The sequence below is a fragment of the Ammospiza caudacuta genome, chromosome 1, assembly GCF_027887145.1.
Source record: "Ammospiza caudacuta isolate bAmmCau1 chromosome 1, bAmmCau1.pri, whole genome shotgun sequence".
Taxonomy (NCBI): domain Eukaryota; kingdom Metazoa; phylum Chordata; class Aves; order Passeriformes; family Passerellidae; genus Ammospiza; species Ammospiza caudacuta.
This window is the reverse complement of record NC_080593.1, coordinates 60,155,596-60,173,872: the sequence shown is the minus strand read 5'-3', so window position 1 is coordinate 60,173,872 and position 18,277 is coordinate 60,155,596. Positions and strand designations below refer to the sequence as shown.

The 18,277-nt window shown below is 38.8% G+C and overlaps 1 protein-coding gene across 2 annotated transcripts in view; it reads right to left on the bottom strand.

Moving 5' to 3' along the window:
• The window catches only part of COL15A1 (collagen type XV alpha 1 chain), a 118,915-nt gene extending 101,845 nt beyond the window's left edge, over positions 1-17,070 (bottom strand). For both annotated transcript variants that reach the window (XM_058825440.1, XM_058825449.1), the window contains exons 1-2: positions 16,867-17,070; positions 16,667-16,749 (exon numbers count right to left, since the gene is read on the bottom strand). In XM_058825440.1, coding sequence (XP_058681423.1) covers positions 16,667-16,749; positions 16,867-16,877 — 94 coding nt within the window. In that variant the 5' untranslated portion in view covers positions 16,878-17,070. The remainder of the gene's footprint in view (positions 1-16,666; positions 16,750-16,866) is intronic.
• Between the last annotated feature and the right edge of the window lie 1,207 nt (positions 17,071-18,277).

Sequence of the window (18,277 nt, the reverse complement as noted above, 5' to 3'; positions counted from 1 at the left end):
TTCTCTGGCAGTTTCTGTTTTCAAGGCAGTGCTGGGTCTCCATGATGCTACCTCGGCTTTATCACACTGTGTGCTGGTTTAGGATCCAAGCTTGCAGAAAACAGCAAAGATTTCAACCCCTCTGGCTCCAGTTTTCCATTGCTTTTGTATTCATTTCAGCATCCAGCTGGCCTGAATTTTCATCTCCCACAATAAATACCACATAAACTACTCCTATTATTCAGGTCCATAGCTCTAATTTCTTTTTCCTAATTGTTCTGAGGAGGATTTTCATAATGAAGCAAGTTTTTTAAAAAGCCTACTGATTAAAAATTATAGAAAACATGCAAGTGCCAATGAATTTCTGCCAAAACACAGTCATGCTTCATTAGATGGGTCTGGCCTGCTATGTAAAATCAAGCACAAAATTGTAACTGATTTTTTCAATTCACGTGGATATCTCAAGTTCAAGGCTTCAGGACAGTTCCATAATACAGAAATTTCCATTTTGTGGCTGTCACAGAGGTAGGAGTTGGACTCTCTGGAACCACAAATGAACTGGGAGATGATGGAACACATTTCCAAGGGTTAGTAAAATTTCATATCTTACAGAATAAGTGTGGGAAAATTGTTGAGAAAAGGTCAATGCTTCACTTTACATTAAAAAGAAACACAAATTATTATGGCTACTGTCATTTTTAAGAGTATCAGAAATGCCTAAGAAAAGCAAATGTAGACTTTATCTAGAGCTAAATCTATAGAAAGATTCTGCAGCTTCTTCTCACTTCTGCAACCTTTCTGTAGTGACACCCATAAGTGGGGAAAGCATAAACCTGTTTAAGGAAGGCAAAGCTACAAGTTAAAACCCTTTATTATGTTTAATCATAGCAGGTTTCCCTTGGCTTTGGCACAGTTTCAAATGTAGAATATATCCAGCAGCAGTTGGACCAAATTTGGACTACAGTGGAAGTAAAAGATGTAAATAAAATCCTTAGCACAGCCTCAGCAGGTGCCAGCTGTTTTTCTGCACAATGTGAGCCATACTCTGTGAGCAACAAAGAAGGCACCTTCTTGCTACCTCACAAGACATCTGTTTGCTTCAGTCCTCAGTGGTGGCCGGTGTCCAAGGCAGAACACAAGGAAATGAGTAATTATGGAATAGACTGTTCACTGGGAAAATTAATCCTTTAAATCTTGCAGAACCCTTACATCTTTTTACTGGTCAGCTTGTTCCTGGAGGAACAAGAGCTGTATTCTTGCCATGTTTTAAATGAAGTCCTTGTTTTTATTAAAAAAAAGACCTTAAAAATTCATGCTGTTGCATGAATTTTAGCATCTAGTTTATCCAAATTAATGTTCATTTCCTTTAGTAAATGACCCAAGACCATCTGCTGCAACGAAAAATTTCTAGAAGTTGACAGATATCCAAAGACAGTTTTCCTTCATTAATCTCTGTAGATCAACGGCTGCCCTCTGTGTCAGACTTGTGTACCTTCGCTCTGGGTACATGGAACACCTCCCCTCACAAATGTGCTGGTTTATGGCCAGGGGTCAGAGGCATTACAGAAATGCTTAAGAAAATAAAACTACTTTCTCCATACAACACATTGCAATCAACTTTTCTGGAGAAGAGCTACATTCAACTACTGCAAAACTGCCTTCACTTGGCGGAAATTCAAATCAATCAGGGGAAAAAGAAGCCAGTAATAATACTGAGTTCAGAAAGCAGAGGACAGTATGTCTTGAAATGATCCAGACTTCAAAGTGTCAATGTTCTACATACACAGAACTATATGTTTGAACAGTTGGCTGTAGCATGAAAGCTTTAATATAGAGAAAGAGCAAGCTGGAAGCAGTTACAAACAGCAATTTCTCTCTGAACAATGTGGCTATTCCCATATGCTTTTCCTAATGTACAGTTTAATAAATGACAGTTACAATGGATTTGGTCAGTACCCTTGGCATGAAAAAAAGACAGCATGAACACAGACAAAACTGATCTCTGAAATACATGAGGTTTTGCAGTTGCCACAAGGCCACTGGGTTTTGTCAGACAGAGTAAAGAGAATTTCAAACCACCTTTATTTTTCTTGTCTGCCTAGAAAGGAGGTTCTCAAGGAACATATGCCATTGCATCTCTCAAATTTCTACTATTGACCACATTAAAATAACAGATGCAAGGCAGCAAAACTAAAACCAAATTATTGTTAATAGGAAGGCAACATGGTTTTCTCTGGACAAAATATCATGCATCTAAGGGTAAGCTATGGTACCCCAAAGTCATTATGAGCTGCACACAGGTCTCTGTAGGTTTTCTTGTTGGAAGTTATCATATTAGTTACCATATTAATTATTAATTTTAATCATTGAAATAGCATTGCAAATTCAGAAAAGATCTAGTTCTCTGCTTTGGCAAATAGGCATATTTTTTTCTCAGTGTGCAAGCATAAATAGTCCTGTAAAAGTATGATGGAACAGGGAATCCCAGGACCCAGAAAGATTTCATATCATCATCATCATCATCATCATCACCAATGACAGAATAACTTCTGACTGTGTAAAAGAATGCATTTTGTATAGTGACTTCTCTAAGCTTTTCAATCTCCAAATCATAAACTGCCTGTGCTACTGTGAGGCTTTGCCCTGCACCACAAACCCTTCAAACCTTCCTCCATAACTAGGTGAGACAAAGTTCAAGCTGTACAAAGTTCAAAATGCTTCAGGAATATCTTATGGGACCATCTGTTAGGGCTTATATTCAACCCTTCTGCCATTTCCATCTGACAAGAATTGCTGCTGGCACCATTGCTTCTCTGCTACAAAGGCACACAATAGTCACAAATTAATAATAAGGCAACATCCTGAAGTGAAAGTCTGGATCAGAAGATCCTGCAGTGAAAGTACTGTTCTCTCTGAGACAATTTTAGACACCATCCAGTAAGTAATCACTTCAGCTGTAGTAAAAGCTAGGAGGACCTTTTTTATTCTGTGTCCAGACAGGAAACCAAGACAGCGCTCTCCACTATAATGTTAAAATCTGAAGACAAGTCAGTAACAAAATTTCACCTCCAGAGAAGGTACAGAAACTTCATTGCTCTGTGACAGTGTAGGTTTCATGCATTTAACATTCCCTGTAAAAACAGTTTGAAGAAGCCACAGCAGGGCTTTCCCTCACTCCTTCTTTTGGCAGTTGCCTTCAAACTGAGGATCTTGCCTTTGGCCCATGCCTGTGTTATGTTGCAGCTGGCTACTCCATGTCCAGCCAGCCATGAGTCCTGCTGACTCAGACCCAGGGCTTTACCCAAAAACTTGTATTCCTGGCTTGACTTTCTGGCCTCCTCATCACTGTGGACTTGTGCAATGATGCAGACTCTTGGCTGAACTTGGGTGCCACCAACAAACTACTCTGATAATTTTGCTTTCTTTCTGTGGAACCATGTCCTTGCTGGTGAGGTAAGTTTTTCAGAGGTTTGGCTTCCAGCTCCCTGACCACTGCAGAGCAGCCCGCCTTTGGTGTTCTCTGACAGTCTACACCTGCTATCAAGAAAATGAAAACTACAGTAACATCTTGCCAAGTATATATTTAGAGCATACATATATTCATGATATAGCTTCAAAATGAAGAAAAACTATGAATGAAAAATATATTCATGTAACAGAGCATCAAAACTTTCTTGTATCCAGAGAAACATGCAATGTGTAATCAGATTAATAAGAAGACACAAAGAGTTTTTTAAGTGCAGTGCTTTGAGGATAAAATTCAGCCAACTAATTCTTTGTAAGGTGGCATGGCTGTAAAACTTTATATAATGAGAAATACACATAAGAATTTATTAGTGATTTATATCACAACTTATCCAGACCCAAGTCTCTTCCAGCAGAATGATTTCCAGTTAAAGAAGAACAGATGTATTTGTTTCTGAGTTAAAATGAGGAGAAAACAGTATAGACAATGACAGTACAACTGAGCGAGGTTTTACTGCATTTTATGAATTTTGGCCTCTAAGGGAAGAAATATGTGTTTGCTTTCTTGATCTTACAGCATACTCTTTTTTGTTTATTCAAGCCTTGACCCTACAGGGCTGAGATTAGCTTTTAAGAGCTAAATAAAGCACCAGTTTAAGCAAGGACTCATTGTCGGTTTTAAGTTTAAAATTTCCATTTATATTGCAGGTAGAAACCCTTCATAATGTTCAGTGATTACCCAAAAATAGAATGCTACTTTCTGTGACATGCATATAGCAGGAATAACACAGAATAAGAACAATAAGTCTCAGCTTAGCTCACATAGTCACTGATATTTTAGGACTCTGGCCCATTTAGTACAGTCTTCTGGGTCTGACATTTTTTTTAAATTTGAGGCAAGCCTATCAGATAGAATAGGATAGTTTAAAATTACTAACTCCAGGTAACAAATTAGGTCCTTGAGTTAGACAGAGGGGAAATTCTCCTCCATTTGCAAAAATCAAAATATATGTAAACAGGACATCAAAAAAATTCAATTGGTCCTATGTACTATATTGGTCTTGCTAGTCATATAGTTAATACAACAGCTTTTCATTTTCTGTCCTGAGATACGTGCCCATGCTCAGGTCTGTTTTGGTTTGAGAAGTATTTCTTGAAATGGGAGACTTTTTATACTGAGAGTTTATCTAGTGCATTAGTAGAAGGACAATAACTCAGGAGCAAATGCCATCACAGTCATGACAGTAACAGGTTTGCTTGAGTTAATGCAGAGGTACAGTCTGCCTCTGTCCAAACAGCTGAAGTTTGTGACTAAAGTCACTGTGACGGGATCCTTCTGATACTGAGTGCAAACAGCTGCAGAGAAGGATGGACCACAGAGTTTGTGGTCAGTGTAGCCTGCCTGACCATGAGTCCCTGAAAGGTCAGAGAGCAAGAAGGCACATAAATTTAAAAAATCTTTCATGTCTGCTCTCTTGGAAAGGGAGGAAAAGAGCATTGTTTAAAGAGCTTCATGATCTGCAGAACCATGAGGAAAGATGAGAAATCATAAGGTTACAGTAACATATTCCTGTGTTCTGCTCCAAGATTATTTTCCCAAAGGCATTCTACAGAATTTCAAAACAAAATAAAATAAGAAACAGAAGTGGAAATTAAAAAGGAGGAGAAAGGGGCAAATGGAGAAATAAAAATGGAGAAAGGGAAAAAGGAAAGGGGAAAAAGGAAAAAGCAAAAAATGGATAACGAAAAGGGTATATCCTTTGACCTATCTTTAGACAAGCATATAAAGTGGAAAAGGGTAATTTGATTCCATATGGTTGTAGGGTATAACAGCGTATCAGGACTCTGATTATTCTAACAAGGCTCACAAACAGCAAGGGATTAAGACAGCCAAGCACAATCCAGGTCTTTCAGAATTAACTATATTCGCTTTCTTCATCTTTGACTGCCCTTTTCTATGATCACATCACTGAGAATGAGGCTCAGAAACAAATTAATTATGCAAAACCCAATTTTAAGTTCCCTTTTTAAAAATCACAGGTAAAACTAGTTTGCAAGAGCCTTGCAAAAGTCATCTAATCCAATGTGCTGCTTAATGCAGGGCTATCCTGAAGAATAATGTTGTCAAGAGCTCTATCTAGTCAAGTTTAGAACGCTTGTAAGAATGGAGATTCCACAAACCCTCTCACCAACTTCTTCCAGGACTTAACTGCTGCGATGGTGAAGATTTTTTTTCCCTACTTGCTCAATCAAAATTTCCTTTGTTGCATCTTTTGGCTGCTACTTATTCTTTTGCTCTGTTTTATTCTCTAAAAAGAGTCTGCCTCTGTTGTTTCTACCACCATTCAAACAGAGATGATGAGGACCATGTCATCACCTTGCCCAAGAGTGGAAACTTTTTGAGGTACAAGGTAGCTGAAGTTGTTAAGAAAGACACCTAGGATCTACAAGTCAACAATACTAGAATATTGAATAGGAGCAGCTGACAAAATGCTGATATACCAATGAAGTGAGAGAGAGAGCCTGTCAGAGATAAGTGCTGTACACTGCAGACTATTCTAGACGCTTAACAAAAAAGCTTCATCTTCAGATGAATAATGTCTGAAGTTTCTAAACTGCAGCAAGACAGGCTCAGTTTGGGACACCCACAGATAATGTGAATATGACCCTCAATCTTTAGGCTTTCCCTACACCTTATGAGATGTATTTTAAGTAAACTGGCCATTGAGAACTCTTTGTTTCATGTCCACTACAGAGGTAGAGAACCATCTGAAGCCTGTTAAACTGATCCACTTCCACTTCAGGACAGATAAAGGTGTTACGACCAAGTTCCTCTCTGATCCTTGTGCAGATGCAAGAGGATGAGGAGACAAGTGCTGAGTGTCTCCCTGCCTCTTCTGATTTCAAAATGCAAAGTTTGCTCCTTCTATATACTGTGAATCAAAAATGGAAAGGCTGAAAGAAGTTGGAAGCACACAGTGTTTCCTCCTCAGTGAGGAAATTACCATCTGTCAAGCATTTTGATGATGGTGTCATTCTAACAGACTGTTCCACATGAATTTTCTTTCATGATTTCAGTCTGCATTGCTTGTGTTACACTGATGTAGGTTTAGAAATTCATCCATGAAGAAAACACAGCAGAGCTAAGTATTCAGACACAGGAAAACCTTTTGTTCATATCAGATAAACATATCACACACAGATAACAGGGATAGTTAATATTTCCAAAATACTTCAGTGTACGTCTACGGTACTGTAATTACACACAGAACAGAGGACAAGACAAGGTATTCATGTAGATAGTCTTGCTTTCCCTATAGTTGTTTCAGGCACTTGTACCAGCTCATGTATTTACTATTGTTTGGTGGACTGTATAGGAGCTAAATGAGACAGCAGCTTCTTTTGACTGCTCTTAATGGAAATTCTGCAACGTGTCTGGAAACAATATGTCTTGAAATAGGACACTTAAAATATGAGTAGCTTCAGTGTGTCAGAGGGCTTGTGAGCAAGTATTCATTTAACACTCATACTATGAATACTTGGGAGTCTGTGTTAACTCCTAGTTGGAGCAGCAGTTTTAACCTCACTTCCTTTTTTAATGAAAACTTTTTTGAACAAATCAAAGCTCATGTGGGCAAAGCAGTAACAGAATTGGCACAATTCCATCCTGTCTTTTGGAATTCTGCAAGAGAAGTATAAAAAAGGAGCTGCAATACTCAGGTCACCAGTGGTTTGTTTATTTTTCCACTGAGAAAGCATTCTTGAAATTTTATGAATGTTTACACTTGCACTAAACACCACCCCCACTCCCCAACTCATCATATCTCTGGACCAGGATATTGCCATGTGGTACTAATTTCTCAGATCTGCATCTTGTGATAGATTTAAGTTTCACTTTAAGTGCATCAGAAAAAAAAAAAGCATACACCCCCAAAACCCCTGAAAACCCAACATACAAAAAAACCAAACAAAAATAGATGTAGAATCAAAGCCTTGATTATAATATAAGGACAACTTAAGCAGTACTTTGAGTTCAGTCAAGTATTGTTTAGTAAAAACAAATGGAGCTATATACACTAATATGATATTATAGAACACTGAAAAGTAAAACTCTTTTAGGTAAGTATTTTTACATTAATACTATTTCACTACAATAACTAATAGGTTATTTTGATCAAGAGCCAGATCTGTTCAGCTGAGACAACTTTCAAAACTAGTATGTGTTTTATACCTTTCCTGTAATTGCATGTGAAAGAAACTAAAGACAGAAACTAAAAAAAAATCAAACCATGTGGGTTAAACCACATTTATGGCCAGCCTGAACAGGATGAAATGTTTTCTTGTTTTTTGCTGTGGAAAGCATGAGAGGGTTCAAGTAATGTATACCCACACCCACAAGCGCCACAAAGTGGCAGCACTACTGTGGAGCATTCATTACAGATGAGTGGTTCTGCCTTACCAAGTCAAGAGCTGTGCTGGTTTGGCAGAGTGTTGAAACAGATGGAACTGGAACAGCCTTTGGAAAGTTGAAGACTAAGAAAAGCTAAGACTTTGGCCCTCTGAGAATAAAAAAGCATCACATTCACACAAGTGACGCAGTGTATTAAGTTGGTCCATAGCTAACCAAAGCAGAATGGCAGAAGTAAAAATCCTTACTGTGGGGAGACACTGCTCCCTCACACCTCCCTCTGTGAGGTAGCCAAAGCACTGGCAAGAAGGATTCCTGATCAATGGATATTTTGATGTTAAGAATTCCAAAAATGAGAGGATTCCTAGAAAAGCCTTAGCTTTTGCATAATTTTCCCCATAGTTTGCTTTGTAGACCACTATGTACACATTAATGCCTAATAATTATTCAAGCTACCAGCACATTTGTTTTAATTATTCACAACTTTTTTACACCTGAAGATTTACTTTCTCATGCAACATAACAGTGCTGAGACAGACATCTTCTGTGGGACAGAAAGAAACACAGGGACAAGCAGCAACAACTCTAAATTCATATATTTCTAGAAATGTTGTACCTGCAGCATGTGCTTGACAGCTGTTAGTATCAAATTAAGACATCAAACATACAATGATACAGTGTATATGCATAATGGTGGGGGAAAAAAGATACATAGATACAAGATCTGATCTTGATACATACTGTCATCTGGTTCCATTTCTTTGGTAAGGTCAAAGAGGAGAAAATAATAAATTTAGAAAAGATATACAGTTCTTTTCCAGCCCCAAACAGATCCACTCTTTCTAGTTGCCTGTTGTTTCCCATGGGATGGCTCACAGCTCAAGCATTGCGGTTCGAATTTATTTTATTGATTCCTTGTTAAGTGGTTCATTCTGCTGTACCCCCATGTTCTCCCTGTGTTGGTTTACCCGTGGTTTCACCCTCCCTCAAAGCTGTCCCTCATGCCATTCTGCGCCCCTTGTTCCATTTCTTTCCCTGCCTGTCAAAGCAACCCAGCCCCTTTTGTTCCCTAACCTTCCCTGCCACTTAAACCTCGGGCCAATCCCTGTCTGCAACATCCCTTTGGAATTCCCCTACTCCTGGAAGCCCCATTGGCCCACCCATCCTCTCCACCCTCCTACCCCAACTGGCCCCAGACACTCGATATAATCCCCTCATTCTGCCCCTGAGGATTCCCTATTGGTTAGCTGTTTGTATCCACCCCCTGACTTGCATCTGAACTCAGCCCCTTGCACAGGCGTGCCCAAGGCTCTTTGTTTCTGATCGCTTTACATGGAATCGCTTTCTTGTGGAACCTCAAGATGGAGAGCCTTCCCCTTTCTCCTCTGCCTGGTCCTTTGGCTTGTGTCTGGCATCTTAGAGCAAGTGTTTCTAAAGGTTCTGCCCCTGGTAAATCCCCACACCAAGGCAGTTCCCCACTCCTGGCATTGAGCCAGAGTTCCAAGAGCCAGCCCGGGCTCCAAGAGCCAGGGTACTCAAGTTATAACATTTTTGAAGGGATCGCTCTTGATTTCAGGACCGGCTTCTACCTGAGATGCTCAGGGTTCAGTTAAGGAGTGTTGGGCTCAGAATGCACCACAGAGTAGTACACTGATGGAGAGGACACTGGCACCCAGTAACTGCACTTCATACCACTGGTTACACCCCTTCAAGCACATGTAGGTCAGGCTGTTGTCAGCTGCTTGCTCATCTCGTCCTTATTTCAAGAGTTTATTTCCATGGAAGTTACAGGAGACAGTGCTGAAAGTCTTACTCAAGACCACGAATATCAGCTATCTTTTCCTCACACACTGAGCTGGTCATTTAATTCCTTAAGGCTATGAGATTTTTGGGCAAGATTTTCCCCTTCCCACTTTTGTGCTGACTATTCCTAATCACCTTGTTCTTACTAAAATGTCCTCCACAATTATGTGCTCCCACACCTTCCCAGGAACCAAGGTCAGCTGCTCAGCCTGCAGATCCCCAGGTCCTGCTCTTTGCTCTTGAAAACAGGAGTGACACTGGATTTCTTTCCATTCACAGGATCTTCTGATCAACACAATCTTTCAAAGATTGTATTTCAAAGTTCTATCTCAGTGGTATCAGCCAGTTTGATAAGCCCTCATGGATGTGTCTCATGAAGTGCTGTAAACTTTTTTTTTTTTCTGCTGGTATACCTGTAAAAGCCTTTCTTGTTGCTTTTCTCTTCCCTTGCTAAATTTAATCCCAACTGGGTTTTGACTTTCCTGAGCTCATTCCAATGCTCTCAGACAGTGTCTCTATAATTTTCCCATGCTACCTGATCCTGTTTGCAACTTCCTATGTTTCATTTTGCTGTTTGAGTGTACTTACATTAAATATCACCAGAGATGAATCAGAGCTTGGATGTCACACAGGTTTATGTTCTGAAACTGTTTTTCAGCAAACTCCAGTTACAGGCTATTCAAAATATCCCCTGCTTATAGGAAATTTTGAAGCATGTCTTGGAGCACTATTCTTTTCTCTCAAGAGTCGTCAACTTACTCTTTAGCAGGCAGCACAGAATTTAAAATTATTTCTAGGTGGGTTCTGTTCTCCTTGAGTTAGGTTATGTTTGTCACTTGTAAGAAGGGCAGTGATTATAAAATGCAATCAGTAATGATAGATGTTATAATGCCGTCTTGGTCACCAACCACCAAAAAAGTACAGAGAAAGCCAAAAGCTATATTCAGCTTTCCAAAGAAGCAGAGCCAGGCATCATGACTATGTCTGGAACTCTCATTTCACAGTTCAGAGGAAGATATGTCACAAATAGGACTGGAAGTTAATGCTACCTGAGCAGTTCTAAGTTACTGCAGTAACTCTTCACAGCAAGAAGTGGATTCAGAAGCAGCAGAGGAGGTAGACCCAATGTTATAAGATCCAAGAGGTTCTCAAATATAGAATGAACTGGCTAAAGCACTTACTTGTTAATATTTTGTCTTCTGTACTAAAGGTGAAGCGAAAGCCCATGAGTGATGGGGCAGTTCATATTCAAATCTCATTGCTGAATCACTATTACCAGATTTAGGCTTCCAGCAATTGAATGTTTGGAATGAAACACATTTGAGTGGCTGCAGAAAACCCTGGTTCTTCTCAGAACCCTTCAGGAAAAATTGGTACAGACTCCAGTTCTCCTCATACTGGGCTGTAAGGCAGCTACAAATTATTTAAAACACTCCAATTCTTTTTCAGGATACATTCTTCAGTTGCTTTTTCCAAGGTTTTCTGACCAGTATCCTGAATAATACATCTGTCATTTCATGCTGCAAATGCATTAAAACTGAGGTTTGCTAATTTTACTCATTCTTTGGGAGAATTCTATCTGTATTTGACCCTCTGCAACATTTATGAATTTTTAGGTTTGGGAGCAGGAGCTGCTAGAGATGGGAAGGTTTCATGAAGAGAATTAACCACAGTCTAAACTGCTGTTTGATTTTGTTGTTTTATGAACCTGCTGTAATCGTGTGGGTTGGCCAAATGGCAAAAGATTGTTTGAGGACTTAAAATTAATGATGATAAATAGACATACTCTCTTAAATAGTTACCATTAATGACAGCCAAAATAAAGCAATCAGAATTCACTGAACTGTAAAATTTACTGTCTTTCTAGACAAGGCACTCTTGCATAAATTGGCAAAGGTACTGCATGAATTTGGTTAAATGTGAGACACCACTACAAGAAAAACCTGATCCATAGCTAACACAGCAAAGGCAAGGGGAAGAAATCACAACCAAAGGGGCAGACATCCTCCAAAACAAGCATTTGATCTCATAATTAACATGTTCTTTGGAGTAAGAAATATGTTCTTTGGAACCCTTTGAATATACCAAACATAAGTAATACAGTCAAATCTTTCCTCCTGATGCTCATTTATTGGAATGATCCTTCAAATCTAAATACAAGTGGCAAATGCAAACACAAATGTGATTTTGAGTTCAATTCAAGATCATGGAAACAACTGCTTACTCCAGACTTCTAGTGTGCCCAAGGACGCCTTCAGAGAGGAAATGAAGACTGTCATTATAACACTATATCTACCCCAGCTGGTTTCCTCTTCTGAGGCCTCAAAAAAAAAAGCTAAAAAATGTCTTCTGTTGCCTGGTAGAGTTGCTTAGGAAGCATGTAGTTTATAGTCCAAGAGAAATAACATGTAGAGAGCGTTGCATAGAAAAAGAATCCATTTAGAAAAGTGACAGAATGGAACAAATTTTCTAAATCAGGTTTGTTCTACTGGTGTTATTAGTCTCTTCAGCTACTGAAAGAGATGGCCCCATCTGAAACAAAGTGATTTTCTATTGTAAATTACTGTGTTTTGCATGGAAAGGCTTTTTATCAACTATGAAATCAGGCTCAGCTCCACATTGAAAACATGCACAACAGCTGGTAACAGCTTGAAGACGTGCCTGAAGGATCACAGTGGCTCATTCAATTTAGACTTAATTGCAGTTTGATGATGTCCAAATGCTCATTCTGGTACAAGAGGATTGCAGTGCCATCTGAGTTCTCTTTAAGGAGGACTGTGCTTTATTATCACGGTAATTGTGTCCTGTCTTTGGAAAGAATGGACTGAGCCATCCCCATGACACATGTGATTGCCCACATTTGACACTCAGAGCACGTACAGTAATTACTTGGTAGAAACAAGATTTTGGATGCATAGACAGGTTTGTTTACACTCATAATGTCAGTTTGCTGTGAACAGAAGTTCCGGTTCTCTGCTTGTAAGAATCACACCAGCTGATCATCAGCCAATGAAAGTCAATATCTCACAATTCCTCCATTAAACTCAGCAGGTCAGGAGCGCAAAGTTTATGTCAACAGCCTAATGACAGCCTTTCTGTGTACAGAGGGCCAATGAAAGAGACAAATATTTACTTTATGTAAACTAGAGCTAAGCATGTTACTTAGGCCAAGAAAGAGCTGTTCAGCTTGGCTAATAATAAAACACAGATGTCAATGAGAAATTTGTAAAGCTTCTTTTAGAGCTCATAAACATAACATAAGCTGCAGAGCCACACACATTTAAACATTTTAAAAACATTTTTTTAAAATGCAGGCACTGATTTGACTGTAAAGAACTGAAAAACACTGATAAATATCTAGATAGCCTAGAAAAATAAATGTCACTTCCGCAAGAAGCTAGAGCAAGTCTATCACTCAAACTTCAGCAAGGCTAGCATTGAGATTTTCTAACTTTATGTCTGTCCACAGTTTGGGTGCTAGCAAGTTTAAGGCTTTGCTCTGAGTACCTTCAGTTCACTAACTTATTTTGTTGTTGAAGAAGCAAAACATGTTAAAAGCAACCAGGGTAATTAGTGTAAATCAAGATACATTATCAGGCATCATTAAGGGCCAAGCAGATGCACTGCAAGGCAGTGCCAGATGAATAAGACAGACCACACTTTTATGAACAGATAGATACATGCTTAATTGTCAATTGAACAAAAGAGAAGTGATGAAGTAATTAAGATACGAACATATCTCCAGTCCTCCTGCACAGACCCAAGAAGAATAGGGCACTGTATTTGCAAAATTTTTGTGAACACAAGAGAAAAACTGCAAAAGGTCCCCATGGTTCAAATAACACAACATATGGGTGAAGAGGAAGAAAGCATTTTATTCTTTACCTATTTGCACATGTGCAATGCTAGCTGCAATGAAATGGACTGAAAACTTTCAGCAGAGATAGTAAAATTCATCATTCTAATTCAGAGAAACTGCTGCGATGTCAGAACTCCTCTTCAGTTTCACCCTGAAGCAAGGTGACATTATTTCTTTGAAGTTCTGTTGAAATAATAATCAAATCCCATCAATTTGCAGACCGTGCAACTGAATTTTAAAGTTTTGAACTAAATATTTCAAAATTTTAAATATTTGGTTTACAACTAGTAGTTCATTTCTTCAAATATAAGTTTTTAGATACTTTCTTTTTTTTTATTTGCTATTTTATTTTACCATGAAAGCAGTAGCCAGAAATTCCAGGACTTGGAAATGAAAGCAACACTTCTACTAAAAGACCCAACATCTCATAAGTTTACTAAAAAGTTAAAATAGAGCCCAGAAGTTCTCAAACAATTTCAGAGACTGTCATCTGAATGACAACTTCCCATCATTCTCGCCCCCACACCTTTTTCTATGTAGGAAATGATCATAATACACAATTTCCTCAAGAGAAACAAGACTTGGTCAAAACATTGTTCCTGATAGGAAATCTTTTTTAAAAATTAAAATTTTCTGGTCTTTCTAGTATCACTCACAAAGTCATAAAAGAGCTCAAGCCCTCTGCTGGACATCTGCTGAGGTTTTTGCTTTATTCAGCACCCTCAACCCTAGTCCACAATGCAGTGGTCCCCTGGGGAAGACAAGAGGACAAAGATGGTGAAGGCAAAGATGGCAAATATTTCTAAAATCTGAGGGTCACTGCATTGTTTTCAGGTTTGTAAAAAATAAGCTACCCCTTCCCCATCCCTCAGTGAATAGTTCAATCCCTGAATAATTGTCTTGCTATTATTTAACCAACTGAAGAACATCTGAAGGTATTTTTTCCTTTTTGCATGTAGCCAGCACAATGGTACAACAGAAGGCACCTGTGCTGTTGCTCTAAACTGCACTTACTCATTCACAGTTTCTCTTTCATTCAAATGAATTTAGAGATACCCGTCTGTGCTATGGGTAGATGGAGTAGAGTGAGGCTCAGAAAAGCAGTACAGCATTATTCACAGGGCTGGAGAATCCTGGAAAGCAGTAACCTAGAAGGAGACAGTGATCAAAAGATCACTGGATAAAGCATACTTTTAGCAGCAAAAGGCTGAATACCACAGAGCCAATTCATCACTCTGTGTCTCCAAGCATTTTCATCTTAAATACACAGTTTATTTCTGTGCACTTTACTGCTGAACGGAACTGTGAGAAAGGAAAATGAGGTTATTTCTCCAGAAGCTAGACTGAAAGATTTAAAGTATGAAATTCTTCTCTTCAGTTACAGGTAGGGTTTCTATTAGTTATGTATTTGCAGCACCAGAAGGAAAGGAATATTATTCCTTTCTCTAGCATTCAACACCTGATTTCAGAAGATGAAATAATTTAAATCAAGAATTAGGAAAAGGTGCTGTGTAATGAAAAGCATGAGACCTCCATTATATCAAGCACTTAAAAATCAGATGTGAAAATATTTAGTAAACATTTGGGAACAGAATCTTCTGTATTAACAGACAAATGAGTAGGGAATATAAGGCCAAGACAATCATGATGAAACATATTCCCAGAGCAGTGTCTAAGTCTCCAGTGATCTTAGGACACTTCCATAACCTCACTTGATCTTCATTCATGGTAAGGTTAGGAGTCCTTCCAGCAGCAGTAAAATTCTGCACTGGAAGAAACTGTCCAGAAACAATAGTGATTATCTTTCCTACTTCTGACATCTGATCTGACTTTCACAGGTAGGAGATTAAAAAAAAAAAAAAAAAACCAGATCTTCAGGTAATGGAAAGCATAGATCCACCAAAAAGAAGTTGTGCGTCAAATAAATATTTGCAGGTTTTGTCCCTTTACTTGCTGCTCTAATGATCCTCTGATTATTTACTTATGTGTGCCAAAATTTTGTTCTCTCCTGTCCAGACCTCTCTCATGCACTGTAATTCATTAGCTCAAGAAAAACATTTTTACCTGATGCAACAGATCTGCCTTCAGTGGATAAACAATATATCAGTCACCATTTAAATATACAGTTCTTAATTCTAAGAGCTGGTTTCTGTTTGTTTCCTTAATTAATTACATGTACATCATTACATATTTCTCATCTGTACCTATAGCATTTTTTAGTGATAACTAATCTGTGACTTTTTTCTCCTACTGAAATAATTACCTGGGGCTTTGGCTTTTAGATGCCAAAGTGTCAGTGATCTATGACAGTGTCAATTGAAAGGGAAAAACCATTGAGTAACATGAAGACTTTAATGTCTACTTCCCATCAATACTTTCTAATGCTCCTATCACACAGTTATCTAGAGGTCATTTACATAACAAATGCCAACTAGTTCTGCAAGAGAGTTCAAAAAGCTTTTTGGTGTAAATATCACCATTCCTAATGGCAAAGTAATATGTGAAAGTTTTTTCTCAAAATTACATGTAAACTTTTAAACCAGTGTTCTCTCTCACTAGTTAAATGTAAGGCTGTGCCTTCCAGAGATGCTGAGCAATTTGGCTGTGTTACAAGAACGTATGATCTGAAATTACAAAAAGACTTTTCACTGAAAGTCCATGAAGACTGGACTGGTAAAATGAAACATTTAACTCAAGAGATTAGAAAATCTCAATTTGTTCAGACTTTTACCAGGAGAAATTTCTATGCACTGGAAGGAGCATCACATCTATGTCTGCACTCACACCAGGCCTGGCACATTCCTGATGTGCCCACAGTGACACATCTGTCTATCCTAATTGTAAAAACATGCAGTATTCTGAATTCCTTACAGTACTTTCTGTTAATGATTACACTCTGAAGATATGTTGTGAAAGCTGTCATGATAGGCTGCCTTAGACCTGGAGAACCAATGTATTTATTTACCCTCATCCAGAATGAATGGGAATTTAGGCTCCTAACTCACAGCAGCTTTCCTATATGAAATGATAAAGCAGTAAGCAGCAGATAAAATGAGGATCTGAAATGGTAGAGTCTCTTTCCATATTAGGAAGGCAAATCTTAAAATCCACACTTACTCTCAAATAATAAGCATGATTTGGAGAAGCCTTACCTTCTATGATCTGAGCTGCTGCACCGGCATGGATTGACAAGCCAAAGAGCAGTAGCGACAAGTCCCAGGTCCACCAGGCATGCCTGGAGCAGGTGTGCCAAAAAAAGGGGGGTGGGGGAAGAATGAGACCAAAGAGTATAACACAGAAACACATGGGGGGAAAAAAAGAAAAAGTAAAATTTAGAAGCAAGAGTTCTTACCATGAGAGCATTTTCTGAAAGTCAGTGGAAAGAACTTAAGTGAGAAAAAAGTGCAGTGCACATGAGTTTTATGCTTATGAAAATAAGAAGTTAATAAAAACTGGAGCCTGCTGTTTCGCCTCCAACGTTCAGACACAAGTGGAACAAAGGCAGCACTCAGGCTCTCTGTGTGACTCACTGCAATTCACTGCTCCAGCTCTGAAATCTGACTCCGTGTAGACTTTCCTGTCAGACCACTGCCGAAAACTTCCTACTGTATTTATGGATGGACACCCCTTACTGCTGTACACCATCCCAGCCCTGTCATTACCCAGCCCTGTCTTTAACTGCTGTGTACCCTGACAGGCAGCAGCACAGCGTCTCCAGCTTCCCCTCCCGCCTGCTCACAACCTCCACTTACTGAATAAAATACGACCTCCAACATCCTTCCATCCAGCGTTACACAGGCAGTGATACAAATTCCTACATGGAATGGACATTTCTCCTGCCATTTTAGCCAAATTTATCAGAAGAAAGTTTGAAGGTATGAGCAGGACAGAGCAGCAGTTAAATGGCAAGCAGCACCTGGGATTCACACCTGCACTGTCTTACAGATTTTGTCACCTCCAGAGACATTTTGAAGTACACCCTGACAAGCTCTGTAAGTTTAATCTTCATATTTACAGAGATTTACACCCTGCATGTAGTTTGAGAGTGTGTCCCTACCTTAGCAGCTGCATATACGTGTCTCTTATAGAGATCCTGTAGCTGAGCATTTTTAATAGTTTCCATTAAAACTGTTACTTCACTCCTCCCTCCTAATTCAATGAAAAGCATTTTTTTCCACTTGTAGTTCTACAAAGCTAGCACTTGCCCAAGGAAGAAATTCTGCAAGGATATGCTTGAAAATAATCTGACAATTTTTAAGTCATCAGATGTTTAACAAAGGCTGCAATTGTCACTTTTTGACTGGGGCAGGAGAGAGCTTGGAAAGTTCTGTATATGGAAAGAGACCAGTTGGGCTTTTGGTAGATCTAGGCTGAAAAGTGCTGAAGATCACCTTAGGAGAATCAAAACTAAAAATGGATTTACCTAGGATGGGAAGTGGAAGACAGAGAGGAGCAAAGTTTTTTGCAGTAATGAAAGAACAATCCCAATTGATAAACAAAATCAAGAAAAATTTCATTTTACTCTGAATAAAATGTTTGAGTTAGGAGGTGGTGGTATTTAGTTGGCAGTTTTGGGGGAGGTTTGTTACTGGGTTATTGTAGTGGCTTTTGTTGTTGCTGTTGTTGGAGTTTTTTGATTGCTAGTTTGTTTATTTACATTTTGTTAAATAGGAAATACAGAGGTTAGAGCTTAAAAATCTAGAATATCTATTCTACTCCAGACTCCTCTTTTTGGTCAGAAACCACAACAGGTCAGGTCTCTC